This window comes from Natator depressus, chromosome 10, assembly GCF_965152275.1.
Source record: "Natator depressus isolate rNatDep1 chromosome 10, rNatDep2.hap1, whole genome shotgun sequence".
Classification (NCBI taxonomy): domain Eukaryota; kingdom Metazoa; phylum Chordata; order Testudines; family Cheloniidae; genus Natator; species Natator depressus.
The window spans coordinates 65,094,253-65,110,863 of record NC_134243.1 but is presented as its reverse complement, the minus strand read 5'-3'; the positions used below and the strand labels follow the sequence as shown (position 1 = coordinate 65,110,863).

General features: G+C 45.5%; 1 protein-coding gene across 1 annotated transcript; it reads right to left on the bottom strand.

Moving 5' to 3' along the window:
* Window positions 1-426: 426 nt before the first annotated feature.
* Window positions 427-15,857, bottom strand: USP50 (ubiquitin specific peptidase 50). The gene is made up of 8 exons (XM_074964789.1): window positions 15,805-15,857; window positions 13,060-13,092; window positions 11,503-11,703; window positions 9,923-10,118; window positions 7,159-7,365; window positions 3,386-3,528; window positions 2,059-2,191; window positions 427-637 (listed from the first exon to the last, which is right to left on the bottom strand). The coding sequence occupies exons 1-8, from the start codon at window positions 15,855-15,857 to the stop codon at window positions 446-448; spliced, it is 1,158 nt and encodes a 385-aa protein (XP_074820890.1). The 3' UTR covers window positions 427-445.
* Window positions 15,858-16,611: the final 754 nt, after the last annotated feature.

The following is a 16,611-nucleotide window of genomic DNA, read 5'->3' as shown; positions in this document are numbered from 1 at the left end:
TATATTTGGGAAGCTCTGGCAGAGCAAGTGGATTGGGGCACCTGGACAGTAGAGAAGAGGGGAGCACTTGTCTGGAGGAAGCTATCATGTATTTGATTTGTCTCTAGGCAAGCTCCATATTGCTCCTATGTTTAGAATGGGTGCTGCCATTTTGCAAACCATAATAATAATGGTGCTAAGAATATTAGTGAGAGGCTTTTTAGAAATAACTTAATAGAGGGAAGTGATGTGCTTTGTAGAGGAACACTCCTCCGCTTATTACTGAATGCTGTGCTGCAGAAGTCAACTTTCAGTTTTCTCCCTTGAAATCAATTTCTAAGCACAATCATAAAGATCACAATAGACAGTCAAGCAATGCAGATGCACTAGTTTAATGGCAAAATGGGACTTAGCTACCATTGTCAGTGAATTCTAATAATTGGACTGTTCTCACAGAGACATTTTCCTAGTACTTATGGGTTTTGGTAGGTACAGAGAAGGCTTTACAGCTGTAGAATAGGAGATAAGCTGCAGCAGACTGCACTGAGGATTGTGGAATCTCGCTGACCTGTGCATCATCGAAGCTGTACCAGTTCTGGGTGAGCGTGTGCTTGCAGAATGCCGTATAATGGCCACCATCCAGATAACCAAAATGGTTCTACAACAACAAAGTTGAGAGAGAGAGAAATCACTTTAATTTTAGCAAAGACTCAAAGCCAGGGATCTGGTGATCATTTTTATTTGCACTCAGCTATTATAATGATGGGAAAAAATAAGATTCCAGTTTCCCTTTACCCCAAAGAAACACTTGAAATAGGTAGAGCTCTGCGGAAGAAGAGCAAGTCAGTGCTGTCTGGCCAATAATCACATTTTTTTCACATTGGGAGATCAAACTTACAGCCCAGCTAGCAGCTCTGACCTGGCAATCCATCTCCCAGCAAAACTCACATTGACCAGGCCCAGAAACTGAACACTGTTTACCCACACTCAAGGGCTGAAGGAGCCGTCCTTGTGTTTAGAAGCTTTCAGGTGGAAGCACTTTCAATCAGCGTGAGGAAAAGAAATAGGGTATTTACTAAACAGCCTGCATCCAGAGTTGGACAAAAAAGTGCAATTAGCTTGAAGGGATCACTGACCTGTTCTATCTTTCAATGTTTGCCCTGTATTTAATTATTTCACTGGCTTGACACAGGGTCTATCTACACAGGAATTGGCACCCTGTGGGGTACTGCATAATAATACCATACTATCATGCCCAAGTAATAAAAGAGGTTTGATATCACTGTACAGGTAGTACCAAATTGTGTTAATCATCGTACAGACCTGTAACACAATTCTAAGCCAGTCACAGTTAAACAGCAATTTGGCTCCATCACCACAGACAAGACCAAGCCATGTTATAACAGGGTTGGGGACTAGCGTGTTATATTCCATGATGCCCTGATCCTCAAATTGTATCTGTGTACAGGCCTGTAACTAGCATTCAATCCTGAAAGCCAGAGAATTTTCAGTCGGGGTACCCAGCCATCTTCCATTAGCCAATGAAAAATGTGTTAATTTTATCAGTAATGGGTTAGTTGAGGAAGCATCTCCTAATTCTGAAATGCCAGCTGTGTATAAGTCAGTGACGGTTGTATCTGTACCATTTTTTTTCCCTGTTCTGTAAACTTTGGGTGCTGAGGCAGAGAGGACTTGCCTGCTTGTTTGCGTAGGACCAAGATCAATGACTGATTTCATTCACAAAAAGAAAAGGAGTACTTGTGGCACCTTAGAGGCTCTAAGGTGCCACAGGTTTCAGAGTAGCAGCCGTGTTAGTCTGTATCCACAAAAAGAAAAGGAGTACTTCTGGCACCTTAGAGACTAACCAATTTATTTGAGCATAAGCTTTCGTGTGCTACAGCTCACTTCAGCGAAAGCTTATGCTCAAATAAATTGGTTAGTCTCTAAGGTGCCACTAGTACTCCTTTTCTTTTTGCGAATACAGACTAACACGGCTGCTACTCTGAAACCTGATTTCATTCAAACAAACATTCATAGTATTCCCAATAAAGCTAGGCTATAACTTTGCATCCAACTTACCACCACAGCACACAAGTTGTATTTTGGATTCTTCCGAAAGAGTGGATAAATATAAGGCGAAAGATCCAAGTTGCTTAGTGGATAGTAGATGTTAGTCCCCAGTTTCCTTTTGTAGCTGCCTTGATAGTCAAACCTGAAAATAAAACATTCTGAGACAGTATTTTCCACTACAAATGCTTTCAGTTCTTGTAATGCTGCACGTGCTTACCTTCACCTGGGCATTGGGAGGAATAACTAGCTACCGCCTGCTCAGCTCTTTGAAATGTGAAGTGCTCTCCTCTTAATGCTAAGGATTATTGCAAGCAGGTAGAAAATTACTGCCCCAAAGAAAGATTAAATAAATAGATTGCAAGTGACATTTTATAGCAAGAACAAGCAGGTTCGTGCTTTGTGAAATGTTCTTTTATTAGAATAGAAGTGTTGGGACTGAAAGGAAGGGACCAACGAGTGCACTGTCAATCTGTCACAAGATGCATGCTCAACGGGGGACACTACATCCAACTTTAGCACTGATTTTGGCCATTGCGGCACGAACCATGGCAGAGTAATACTAGCTGAGGAGCTAGTGAGAAGAATGGAAGGAGCGAGATGGATACACGGAAGGAGCAGGAAATGATCACTTTTTAAAAATAATTGATACATGATCAAACTTAACAAGAAGTGCTGGGCATTGAAATAACCCAACTATGAAGTTGTAGCCCAAACTTGCAGATTCTTTGATTTCCTCACCCACTCCACTGTTGAGGGCAAAATGGCTACAGAACACACAATTTTAAAATCTTGGGCTCAAATGCAATTGTACATTCTGCCCCCCCCCCCCCGAGCTTTGTAAAGGGATGGGTCGAGGAATAATGCCCTAATTGCATTGTTGATGTGGCAGAACACTGTTCTCTATTTTGTCCATCACAGTAGCTAGTAGCTCTGTAAGCGGCTATCAGGACGAGCATCATTTGTACTGTAAAATTCCATTTATTAATGTGATCCAGTTTTACAACAAACACCCATCTTTCTTCATTAATTCCACAATTCTATCACTTTCCCCTCTATGACCAACCCCTCCCCTTTCAGAATTGTCTCTATTGCAAAGGGAGAAGCAGGACAAAAATGCACTGAGATGGATGCAATTTGATGGATTCGATAAAGTAACACATTTTCTGGGTTTATCAGGAGTCCGACTCACATGCTTTTCCTGTTTTGTAACTATCCAGGTACTGTATGTGTAAAAAGACTATGCAATGATTTTCCCTTCCCTCTGAATGCAAGTGACCTTCTTACATCCCATGTAAATCAGAGGAGACATAGCTGTCCTGCCAGATGCAGTCTGTACCTCTTTAAGTGAAAAATAACCATCTTTGGCACCTTGCCTATGTTGGCCTTTACTGCAGCATCTTGCTTAGTTCCACAGAAGGAGCAGTGAATTTGATTGTTCCAGGTCAGTGTGTCTTGTTGAAAGAAACATTCAAGGCAGTCCTGTGAAAGGAGAACGTGTTTGGTAAAACAAACACTACACCTCTGTGTAGAGACGTGAATTTCTGACCACTGAGCCGGGTTAGAGAGGGTGTCTCAATAAGCCTGTTTGCAGAAGTCATCTTATGCAAGGCAACTTGTGCAGTGTTGTTTGTACACTGCAGAGGTCATTTGTGCCACATGATTTAGTGAGGGTGTGACATTATGAGTGTACAGGGCCATAAGTAGGGCAGGGTGAGCGGGGCAGGCCCCACTAGTGACCCCTGACGGAGCAGCCTCCCCAGCACTAGGACCCTGGTGGGGTGGCAGGCGGGCAAGGTGCTGAGTGCCGCTTGGCCCCCACTAAGCATGCTCATTGCTCAGTAACATCAGCTGAAGCTGCCCTCACTGGGGATTAAAAAGGTTAAAGGGGGTAAATTGGACGGGGAGGGAGATGGGCAGGCTCTGAGCAAGGGGTGGAATCTGACTGTGCGTGGAAGGGTGTCAAACAGCTGGAGGCAGGGGCAGGAGAGGGACCAAGGAGCCAGAGGTCAGCCCAGGGGTGAGGCACTCCCAGATGGTGGCAGAGGGCAAAGCACAGCACAGGGAGGGGCAGAAAGGATAACAGTTACCCCAAGGGGATGAGCCACCTGCCCTGTTTGCAAAAATAGGACAGGGCGGGGGGTGGGGAGAGGGACTTCCATGCTTAGGAGGAAGTGTTGAGAGAGGAAAATGAAGAAGTTCTGGGCTGCTTGTGATTCTACTGTTGCTTCCCCCAACTGTAAAACAAAGTAAATATTGCACAAGTAAAACAGGCCTTTTTAGTCAACACTCCCTGTGCCCTCCTTTAGCTGTTTTTCTGTTACTGTGACTTACTTGTTGCCACCCAGCCTGATTCAGACTTTATTACAGAGAACAGAATAAGGAGCCTCCCTCTGATTCACTTGTCACAATGCTCCATTAACTGGCCAGCAATTGCACTCTCACATCAGGGAATTGACACCTTCAGGGCAGACTGGCCCAGGATGCTGAACATACCTTGGCTCTTTTTTTTTTTTAAAAGGCCTCTAATTTTGGGCTAGGGACAATTTTCAGTTGCCCAGACAGGTAAAACCACAGGCCATTTACTGTACAGGGGAAGAGACCAATAGGGATATCTGCACTGGGGGCAGATCTGGAGTGGGGCTGCTGGTGAGATATGCACTGGCAAAGAAACATGTCCGCTGTGACCTGTGCTTGTAGCATTCTGGGCTGTGACCCAGCTAGTCTGTTCCTGACTCCCTTCTCTACGAGACCAGGGCCATCACTTCGCTGATGTGTCCATCTAGCCACTATAACCATGGCATTGGCATTGTCTCACACTGAAGCACAGCATAATCGGATTTCACAGTCACCACAGCCATATACTTTCTTCAGCCTCCACACTTAGGCCGTGTCTACACTGCAGAGTTTTGGCGGCAAAAGTGTGGAGGCCTACACACTGCAATGCCACTTTCGGCAACAAAACTACTGTTTTGCCGACAAAATAAAACCCCCTCAATGAGAGGCATAGAGTGTTTTGAGGCAAAGTTAAAGCGACAACGCATCAGTGTAGACGCTGCGGTTCGTTATGTTGACATAACTGGCCTCCCCCAGTATCCCACAATGCGCACCATGACCACTCTGCTCATTGTTTTGAACTCAGCTGTCCTGCATGGGAAGCTTCAACATTCTGCAGCCTGGAGAGCTCACAGAGCTGCTGAGGATGCTGTGGGAGAACTGGGAGGAACTCACAGAACCATTAGTGTGGACTGCAGGTAGGCAGAGCCAGCTGCTGCTGCAGGGGGGGGGGGGGAGGCGCAGGTTAGGGGGTGGAGATATCGCTCCACCTGCTGTCTAAACTTAAAGAGACAGCATACAGTGCGGAAGCACACTTCCCGAACATACATTGTCTCTCTCACATATACACTCCTCCCAAAAGTCTTTCACACTCTTCCCCAACACACACAGTCCCCCTCCCCACCACACTTCAGTTGAAAAGCGGCTGGCAATCTACTAGGATGCCCCTGGAACCATGCGATTGAGAAACTGCATCGTGTGATGCTGTACCTGCCCCATGAGACATTGCAAACCCTTCCCAAAGCACCCTGCCGCCAGTTGCACAGTGGGATAACTACCCACAGTGCACTGCTCTCTGTGTCAACGCAAGAACTGCTAGTGCAGATGCGCTCTGCCGACACAGGGAGCATAGTGTGGACACGCACCAGCGGTTTATTTAAAGGGCCTTAATTAAACTTTTGTCAACAAAACTCTGCAGTGGAGACAAAGCCCTAGGTGTTTGTGTTGCCTCGCCTGGCCAGAAGTCAAATGTCATAGAACCACAGAGTTAGAAGGGACCACAAGGGTCATCTAGTCTAACCCCCTGCCAAGATGCAGGATGTGTCATGCCTCTTATAAGCTGTCACAACATAGCTTCCCCAAATAAATGATACTTCCCACACTGGCCTTATACAAACAAGCCGTGCTGCTATAATCCTTCACCTTTAATGGGGCATAATCACAATTTGCTTGGCAGGATTCAGCAGGAGAAATGATCAGGTATAAGCCAACCATAATATTATACCAGGAAGCAAACAATAATCAATACTCTTCTTAGGAAAATGAAATCACAATGCAAAAGGTAAAAGACAGAAATCTTACAAATTCCCCCCTCCCTCTCCCCATGGCTGTTTTCCTTATATAAAGGCCAGAAAAAGGATGGCTTCTGCTTATACAGAATCAGATGCTATGGTGGTAATTCAATTGCTAGGTAATCCATCTCCATGGTAAATTCATTCTTTGTTTACTTTTGAGTCCCTTTTATTCCCCGTTGAGAGAGGTGGCTGTTTATTCTAGCCACAGTCTCACTGTGGTATGGAAAACCATCACTATCACTTGTTTTTATAAACAGAAATGCAATTTTATGTCTTTCTGAATATGTTTTATGCCATTAAGTCAGTGCAGTATCCATATTTACTTTACGGTTATTTTCAGTCCATATCGAGTTTACTTCTTAAAGGTTATATAGGAGGATACTATAGAGATGTTAAAGGATTGTGTGAAAATTAATGTGGCACCTAAAAGAATCATACAGTAGCTTTTATTGTCTATGTACTGTACCAATATGCAAAAATAAAATGCATTATCATTACTCTAGAATATCGTAACTCGTATCATCTAAAAAAAAAAAAACAGTAGGGGGCCAGAGTGCCTAGGTACAGTTCTGTGAGTGCACTTAGAATACAAAGCAGCTAAAATTTAATGTGTTTTCCTCTAAGGAAGCATTTTGATAAGTGAGAATTTGAAAGAAAATGCCTCACAGTTGCTTTCTATACAATACAAAATAAAATCGACATTTCTCTGGCCATTCCTCACTCCACAGCAATTCAGGGACATTTGCAAACAACACAAGCTACACTATTAACAGCCAAAGGGACAATGTAAGTCTGATCTAGCATCTCCTCTAGCCCTAGGGCCAAATTCTCTACTGAAAAGAGTGTGTCCCTTTTAGATGATGCCCTGGAACCAGCATGTGCTGGGAACATATTTCCTTAAGATGGTCTGTTAACATAAACCTTCCATCCCTATACTGAGCAGAGACCACCAGAAGCTAGGAGGAGCTATTAGAATTCCTACCTGTAGAGAGCAGGCACTCTCAGAAGGGATGGGAAGAGAGAGAACTGTAAAGACGTCGTTCTTATCTGTGGTGGTCTGACACGCCAGGCATGAAATGTCATAACTGAGCTGCCCCTCAAAGAGCTGGGTGATGATTGATGTTTCACTGCCAGTTCCCCTATCTTCCCTAGAAGTGGATGTGTTCCCATAGCATCTCCTTTTGTATGACTGTAAGAAAAAGAAAAAAGAGAAAGAAAAAAAAAACACTAACAAACTACTGACCCTGACCCTTATAAAAACATCTAAACATGCTTTGTACTGGTTGTCAAGAAAGCACACATGATCCCAGATGGCAGTAAAAACCTATTATTCATAATAATCCATTATTTATTCTGCTTCTTTATAAGACATTGCAATCCATATTTATAAGTAGGGCCTAGTTGAATAGTGATTCATGAATAAAAGCATCACTGTCGAGTTCACTCTGACTCATGGGGAGAGATTAGTTAAATTGTGAGAATTCAGTTAACAAATTCCAATGTTTTCATGAGTCTTAGCATGAAGTTGTCTGAAAAGCCAAACCAGAAGTTTATTAGTCATACGTTTAAAAAAGAATATCTTCAGTCATTCATTCAGGAAGCAGAAGCTAGATCAGTCACACAACACAAATAACGAACAGTTGAGGTCAACAGTTTGTGAAGAGCTTATTCCACATTAATTTAGACAGAAAATTATTCTTCAGAACTTCTAGCAAATACTTACAGATGAGAAAATACCTTTCTGAAACGAGGACTGGGTTTGTGAAGGATGAGCTAACCAAGAAAGGGGGAATATTTGTAATGAATACTATTTGAAATGTATGGCTCACCCAGCTCCATTTATCAGCACCTCCAGCCATCAGCCCATCGCCGTTTGAAGCCTTTGTTTGGCCGAGTCGTAAACATGCGCTTAACATTGCACACTGAGTAGCTCCACGGACATCAGTAGGGCTACTCATGGTGTGCAGAGTTGAGCAAATGCCTAAGTCTTTGCGGGGTCAAGGCCTTGTTAAGATCTCTTTAGCTACAGCCTCGCACTGTTTTCTTTTGTACAACTTTCAAACTCCTCCCCAGGCTCATGTGTCAAACACCCTGCCCTTCTCTTCCTTCCAACAGTGCTTCCCTGGGAGGCATATTCTTTTATTTTCTCTGCATGAAGGAACCACTTTCTATTGCTTCTCACGATAGGGTCCAGCATGGAGCACTCCCTTGTTCCGCCACCTTCAGGATTCTCAACCGCAGAGCAAACAACAAAGGTGTAAACGGGAGCTGTAGGGCTGAGCTAACTGAACTGAACCCCCTGCCCGAGCAGCGGATTGCAGGGATAGAATCCAGAGACTGTCAGCATTTCCCCGAACAGCAGTAACACTTGATGTCACCATAGTAGCTTTCTAGCTTCTAACTTGCTGTCCAAGCTAAGTAATCACAGTGCTGAGACGTCTAGCCTGGAATCGTAAATGGGGCAAGAAAAATCATCTGATTTTTTCTCTACGATCATTCTAAAGCAGAGCTTTGGTACACAGATAACTTCTGTGAGAGCACTGAGTGCATTTACAAATCAGGTTTCAGAGTAACAGCCGTGTTAGTCTGTATTCGTAAAAAGAAAAAAGAAAAGGAGTACTTGTGGCACCTTAGAGACTAACCAGTTTATTTGAGCATGAGCTTTCGTGAGCTACAGCTCACTTCATCGGATGCATAGCATATCGTGGAAACTGCAGAAGACATTATATACACACAGAGACCATGGAACAATGTGTGTGGGGGGGGGGTGGTGAGAAAACCTGGATTAGTGCTGGAAATGACCCACCTTGATTATCATGCGCATTATAAAGAGAGGTTTCAAAGAGGGATGGGCTATTACCAGCAGGAGAGTGAGTTTGTATGTGTGTCTGGGGGGGGGAGGGGAAGGGTGAGAAAACCTGGATTTGTGCTGGAAATGGCCCTCCTTGATGATCACTTTAGATAAGCTGTTACCAGCAGGACAGTGGGGTGGGAGGAAGTTTTGTTCCATGGTCTCTGTGTGTATATAATGTCTTCTGCAGTTTCCACGATATGCTATGCATCCGATGAAGTGAGCTGTAGCTCACGAAAGCTCATGCTCAAATAAACTGGTTAGTCTCTAAGGTGCCACAAGTACTCCTTTTCTTTTTACAAATCAGATTACCTGGCAACTGGCTACATAAGTTAGCATTTGGTATTAATGATGATTTAAAATGATGTATAGAACCCTGTTACTCTGCAGCGCTTTATATATCCACAGTAAGCCATGCCCCCTATCACAAAGAGCAAAGAACCAAAGGAAGATGAGAAACCACTGGACAGTGCTGAGAGCAGATAGGCTGGAGGGACTTAATGCTGGTAAAGTGGTTTAAGAAAGGATTTGAAGGAAGAAAGAAGTAGAGGTGGATCTGGGCAGACAAGATGCTTGGCACAGGGAGGAAGCATGATAGGGAAGAGTATAGAGACTAGAGGGTGAGGAGGAGGAAATGACAGCAGAGGTGTAGATGGAGGATTAGGTAGCTTGAATTGGATGTGGTAATAGGAAGCTAATGAAGGGGTTAAAGGTTGCACTGTGTGTAGTAGTTGGAGAAAATGGAGAGATGATGATTTTAACAGCACCGTTTTGTACAGTATGGAGGGAGAGAGAGACAATTATTGTATCCATGCTCTTCAGTAATGAACTGCAGAGAGGAGGCAGATGTGCACTGACACTTCACAGTCCCAGAAGGCCATAACTGCGGTCTTACCTTCTTAAGAGCCTCATGTAATTCGTTCAGTACATAAATCAGAAACTCCTGGGCGTCCTGCTGAGTCTTCTTGGTAAAAGCCGGGCATAAGTCGCCAATGACTGAACGGAACACCTCTGGTGAGATGCACTCAAACTCTCCCAGCCACATATCGGCCATCAAATAGGCAAAGGCGGTAGCAACCTCACCGTTTTCCCTGAGTAGAATAAAAGGGAGCTTTAGCTGGAGTACAAAGATGTGGTGGCTGTGCTTAAAACGTGAACACAAAAGCCAAGCTGAATGGGCAAAGGAAACATTCTGAGGAGGCCATAGCCACAGTGCAGAGTCTGTTGAAGGGTCACACTCACAATAGGCTATTTCAGTCTGTAGTCTAGGAGTACTCTTGGATTCCTCGCTGATGCTAAGCTCTCACGTAGCAGCATCCATGAGTAATGCTCTCTATCATCTGGTTGGCTAGAAGTCTCCATCCTGTGCTGGTGAATGACCTAACCTCAGTTATTCATGCCTTGGTCCCTTCTCAGCTGGACTACAGCAATGCAACATACTTGGGAGTGAAGTCTTCAGCACTTGGGAAACTCCAGTTAGTACGGAACACTGCAGCCATTCTCCTCATTAACAGAGGCTTCCACAAGCACATCAGACCTGCCTCCTCTCTCTATACTTGTTTCCCATAGAATATTGAATCAAATGCAAGGTCTTGATCCTTATCTTCACAGTGCTCCACGGCCTGGGCCCAGGATATCTGAAAGATTATCTAAAGCTCTGCGACCAAGACCCTGGTCAACAGCTTCACTCTTTTGGCATGACAGAACTCTCCACAGGAAAGGCAAGCTCATTTGTGCACGAGACAGAACTTTCTCAGGGGCCAGTCTAAGATTGTGGAACAAACTCCCCCAGGAACTAAGACTTATCATAAACCTCACCACCTTCCAAAGCTCCAAGTGTAAGTTGCATTGCTTTGACCGTGCCTTCTCTAACATAAATACGCAGTAGCGCGTATATTCAAACCAAACCAACTGCCTCCAAGTAAATAAACAAACAGAATGCAATGCACTGCACATGCTTCACCCCAGTGGAGGGGATGAGAGAACAAATGGGTGACAGGTTAGTCACATTGCTTACTGCACCACAGGAAGGCGCTCAGATCCTACAACAATGAATGTGGTAGAACAGCCCGCATAGGCCAGAGAAGAGGGAATTCAGAGAGAAGCCAGAAGGTGAACACTGGCCAGGAAAAGCAAGTTGAGGAAGAGGCAGAGATGGTGTGTGGGGCCTGGGAAGTCAGAGCAAAGTGTGCTGCTTTTGGTTTCCTTGTACAGATGAGTATTTCTGTGCTTTCTAACGCCAGGCTCCAGCTGAAACTTCATTTCTTTTGGAAAAACTTGCAACACTGAGATGGAAAAACACATCCCAAATACTTTGCTTGTAAGCTGCTTGGCACTGGCACAGTCTTTTTATTCTGTGTTTGTAAAAGCGCCTGACACAATGGGTTCCCAGTCCATGACTGGGGCTCCTATGAGCTACTGCAATACAAATAATAAATAGTAATAATAAAACAGAGAGCAAATAAATCTACTTACTTGTTTAGGGCTGTTACATACTTCCCTGAGAGAAAATACTCCACCAACGGGGATATACTGCAGAGGCACTGCAAAACTGCATTCATGTAGCAAGTGTTGCCCAAGTTACGCAGGCCAGTGAGTCCTTGGTACGGTTGGTTTGTCTCGTCGTTGGATTCCTCACTAGAATGCTTCGAATGCTCCAGGTGCACAGTTTCAGAACTGCATTTCCAACAAGAACAAAATCCAAAATTGTATTTTTGTCACCTAAAATGCAACCATCTCTTTATTACCACATTCAAACCGGCCTTATCTCAAAGAAAGCCATTTCCTGCTGCATCAAGGTCTCTTTAGCAAGAATACTCAGGCATCGTCATAACTGTGGTTTATTTATTGAACCTAATAATATTCATATGGCCACTGATCACACGCAAAATAAAATTGACAAATTCAGAGCAAGTCAGAGAAGTTGCTACCAAATGTATTGGACAGATCAGTACTGAATGTTGTGCATATTGTTATGTCTGCAAAATTAACACAGTTGGGGACCAAGCCTACATCTAAGTTGTCTCTGTTTTCTTGGAATGTTAAATTGGAATGTTAGTGAGCCAACCTCAGTTTGGAAGGGATTCAGATAATTAGTTTGCAATTATCTCTTTTACTTGCCATTACTCACAACCTTGCAAACCCTCTATTCCTGGAGCTCCCACTGACTTTACTAGGAGTTTGCAGGAAACTTGAAGGATCAAGCTCACTGTTTGTAGCACCCTGCTAGAAATTGGGAAGTACATTTTTTCATACCAGTTTTCCCCTCTTCTTTGGCAGGTGGATAGACATTTCCTCATGTGATTCCAGTGAAGCTTGACATTGGCATTTTATGGTTTGTTTGGGTTTTTTTTGTTTTTTTGTTACTTCTTTGTTAGGACACCAGAGTTACTAATTACAAGCCCTATTTGGTGAGGGATCAAAAGCCTGCTGGGCAGTACTGACTGCACCTTTCAGGATTGAACCCATGTCAGCATAGAGGGTGGCAGCAGGGCTTGCGTCGACCACCTATCTGCTTCACGTCTCTCCCACAGGTCGCCCTATCCCCTGAATTCCACATTCAGTGCCCGGGTCCAGGTTTCTCCCTGCCTTGGATTACTTGTCTATCCCTGTTCCCTGCCCAGTTTCATATGTGCCTCTGAGCACAGCAAGCACTGTGGGTTGGGTTGGCTATGGCTGATCAGGGCTAGTGGGCACTAACATGAGTGGAGAGGGGAAACCCATCACGAACGAGGGATGGGCTGACAGGGACCTAACAACATCCACGGCAGAGTTTAAAAAAATCAACGTTGGTGGCACAGGACTACAGCTATTTCCATTTTAACCCAGCTAGACACGCATGGCACTTGTGTCAGTTCGGCAGAGGTGGAGAAGTCCGGCCCTCCTCCTCAGCCGACTGCCAGCAGGATGCCGCAGCCAAGCCTTATTTCCTTCCCTTATTTCCCACACACTCAAAATGGGAGGAGTTGTTTGCTAGAGCAACTCAGTCCATTCCCACAAAAGGTAGAATAGAAGCACTCGGACATTACCAACCTGGGAGGGCGTGTGGGTCGCGATAGGAAGTGCCTAGATCGGACGTAAGGAAACACAGGTCAGCATCAAATACTTGCAGGTGTCAAAGCCTGTAAAAATGTAGGGACCATGTTTGGCCTCTATAATTGAGGAGAGGAGATGCTGGAGAATCACATTAGAGCCAAGAATGTCTGATCTGAGGGGTACTTCCACAGAAAAGAAAAATATGGCCCATCTGCTTTCAGAGAGAACTTGAGTCCCTTCTGGTTAAAGTCTGGTTAAAGTCTAAGGTGAGAAGGGACCATTGTGTTAATCTAGTCTGGCCTCCTATATCACACAGGCCATTGAGCTTCCCCAGAATAATTCCTACAACAGATCTTTTGGAAACACATCCAATCTTGATTTAAAACTCACCAGTGGTGGAGAATCTACCACAACCCTTTGCAATGAAACCAACAGCAAGCGCAGCAACTGGTGTTGAGAATACAGCAGATGAAGGAGACTGAGATGGTGACTGGGGTTGCCAACTTTCTAATAGCACAGAACCGAACACCCCTGCCCTGCCCCTGAGGCCCCGCCTCTGCCCCACCCCTTCTATGAGGCTCCGCCCCTGCTCACTCCATCCCCCCATCACTCACTCTCCCACACCCTCACTAACTGGAGCAGGGGGTTGGGTTGTGGGAGGGGAGTGAGGGCTCTGGCTGGGGGTGTGGGCTATGGGGTGAGGCCAGGGATGAGGGGTTTGGGGTGTGGGAAAGGGCTCTGGACTGGGGCAGGAGATTGGTGTGTGGGGGGGTATGGGCTCTGGGCTGGGACCATAAATTAGGGGTTCAGGGTGTGGGAGAGGGCTACAGGCTGGGGCAGGAGTTTGGGGTACGGGGTGGTGAGGGCTCTGGCTGGGGGTATGGGCTCTGGGGTGGGTCCAGGGATGAGGGGTTTGGGGTGCAGGAGTGGGCTCAGGGCAGGGGGTGAAGGCTCTAGGGTGGGGCCCGGAATGAGGAGTTTGGGGTGTAGGAGCAGGCTCAGGCCTGGGCCAGGGGTTTGGAGTGTGGGGCGCACTCTCTGGGGGAGAGTTTTGGTGTGGGGCAGGAGGTTGGGGTGTAGGGGCGGCATGAGAGCTCTGGGGTGGGGCTGGGGATGTGGGGTTTGGGGTGCAGGAAGGTCCTGGGGCAGGGGATTGGGGTGTTGGGGGTGTCCAGGGTCCAGGAGGGAGTTTGGGTACGGGAGGGGACTCCGGGCTTGGGCAGGGTTTTGGAGTACGGAGCAGTGCTTACTGTGGCTCCCAGGAAGGGGCCGCCAGGTCCCTGCAGTGCAGCCCACAGGCGCATGGCCGGCCAGTGAGGCTCCGCACGCTGCCCTCCTGTCTGCAGGCACCACCCCTGCAGCTCCCTTTGGTCGCGGTTCCTGGCCAATTGGAGCTGCTTAGCTGGCATTAGGCAGCACGCAGAGAGTCCCTGGGCACCCATGCGCGTAGGGGCTGCAGGGACCTTGCGTCCACTTCCAGGAGCCTGCTTCCAGGAACTGCATGGCGCTAGGCAGGTGGGAAGCCATCGATTGATGTCTTGTTGGGCTAATATCAGTAGGGGATGATCATTCTCTTTGAACATCTTTATGTCCAGCCCTGCAAGGTGCTAAGCACCCTCAATTCCCATTGACTTTAATGTTAGTGGAGAGTGCTTAATAGCTCACAGGAGACCTCAGCAGCACCTTGTATGGTTAGCCCTGACGGATAAAGAGCCTAATGTGTGCCCCACAGTCTTAGTTTGTTTGGTCACCTGTGATGGATCCTGCATGCTTTTTCCACGTACATTAGTGACATATGCCTCCAAGGCTCCTAGAGGCCATTTTTCAGGATAGCGGATGGATTCCCCTCTTCCCTGCTCTCTGGCAGTGCCACTTGCTCCACATTATAGACGCTCTGTCAATTCTCTGCATTTTCCAGGCCTGAGCCCAGTGCTTTGTTTTTGTTAATGAATGAACGTTAGTCCTATAGTTTTACCCTAGGATACTCTCCGTGTTAGTCCTACAGACAAGTCTAGCGGCAGCAGCATTGCCCAGGGTCTCCGTTCCATGTTAGTCTGGTTCACAGTCAAAAGTTCCCACAGTACTGTGGCAATCCTCTATCTGCTTTCTCTGAGGATGCCTGCATGGAGACCTATGCTAGGTCACAGAAGTGCAAGAACGATAGCACATCTCCCTGGTGCCTCCTCTCCATTTGGGAATGGTGCTACTTTAGCAGGGTTAGCTAGAGGGGAATAACAAAGGAGTTTGGGAGCTTGTTTCCCTTGCTTTTGTTCCGTTAGCTCTATCCCCTTGGTTTTCTCCTCCCCCGACCTCCCAGCCAGTCCCAGTAGAGTGACTGATGTATAATTAAATGGTAACATACTAAAATATGAGGTCTTGCACTGACTCCATTTTATGTAATGTACGTGCTCTTGGAAGCCACGTATGACGGAAAACCACCACCAGCTGGGACTGGTCCTATTGAACTTTCCTACATACATATTTATTTCTCTCTCATTACCTTAGCAATGTTGCACATATACATTTGTTTTCCCCCCAAAACCTCCTCAAGCACACCAATACTCCCAAACTGCTCTCGCATTTTTAAAAAATTCGCTTACAAATGAGAAAATTGTTACCACTTTCTAATCAGCTCTGCTCATAGCCCCAGCTCCTTTTAAAATGCTCAGATGAATTCCATCTACTCTATCAATATAAATTCATCACCTCTTTCCCAGCTTATGTTATAAAATGCAGACTCACAGAGAATAAAATATATTGAAATCATCAGGTGTCGATGTTGATTGGGAAGCCATCTCTTGGCTTGCAAAAGAGCTTGTTACTTCCACTGGCTTTGGGAAGCTACCTCTTACCCTCTTTTCTTCATTTCACCACCTCTTTTCTTTCCCTTTTCATACAGTCATTTCCTTATTTCATAGCATTTCTAGTACAATTGCCCAAAAGTATGTACTTGCCCTAGAGTTCTCATTGTACTACCCCTACAATTCCAGTTTGGATTCTTCTGGCATCATAAGACAACATTCTACCTTGTTGCTATGCGATGCTGCCGAGTTCCCATAAGTTCTAGTTAAGGTCAGAAAACTGACTATATTGCACGTTTGTTCACGTGTATCTTCCAGTTCATAGCTGCCAGTGGGGTGGGGTGGGGGGTGTTCAATCTTGTTCCCACAGCGATGAATAGTAAAATGCCCATTGGATTTAATGTATGTAAGACCCAGCCCTGGTTTGTTAGCCTAAACTTTTCCACCTTGACAAAACTACTCACTGCGTTCTGATTGAAGAATTGTGCTGGTTATTGTAAATAGGAGGGAAAACAGAGCTGGGTTTTCAAACACCATTTTAGAGCATCTCTGAGGGTTAAGAAAAAATAACTGGTTTTTAAAATTGTATTAAAGTTACAATAAAATGTTAACATGGTACATCCTGCAGGATCAGGTTAACATTCAAGAACCTGGCTAAAGATTCTGGCTTGCTGGCTGGGGAGCCTCCTCCTCTGAGTAAATCACAAAGGGTGACACACACACTAAACTTTGGGATGTTCAAAATTTA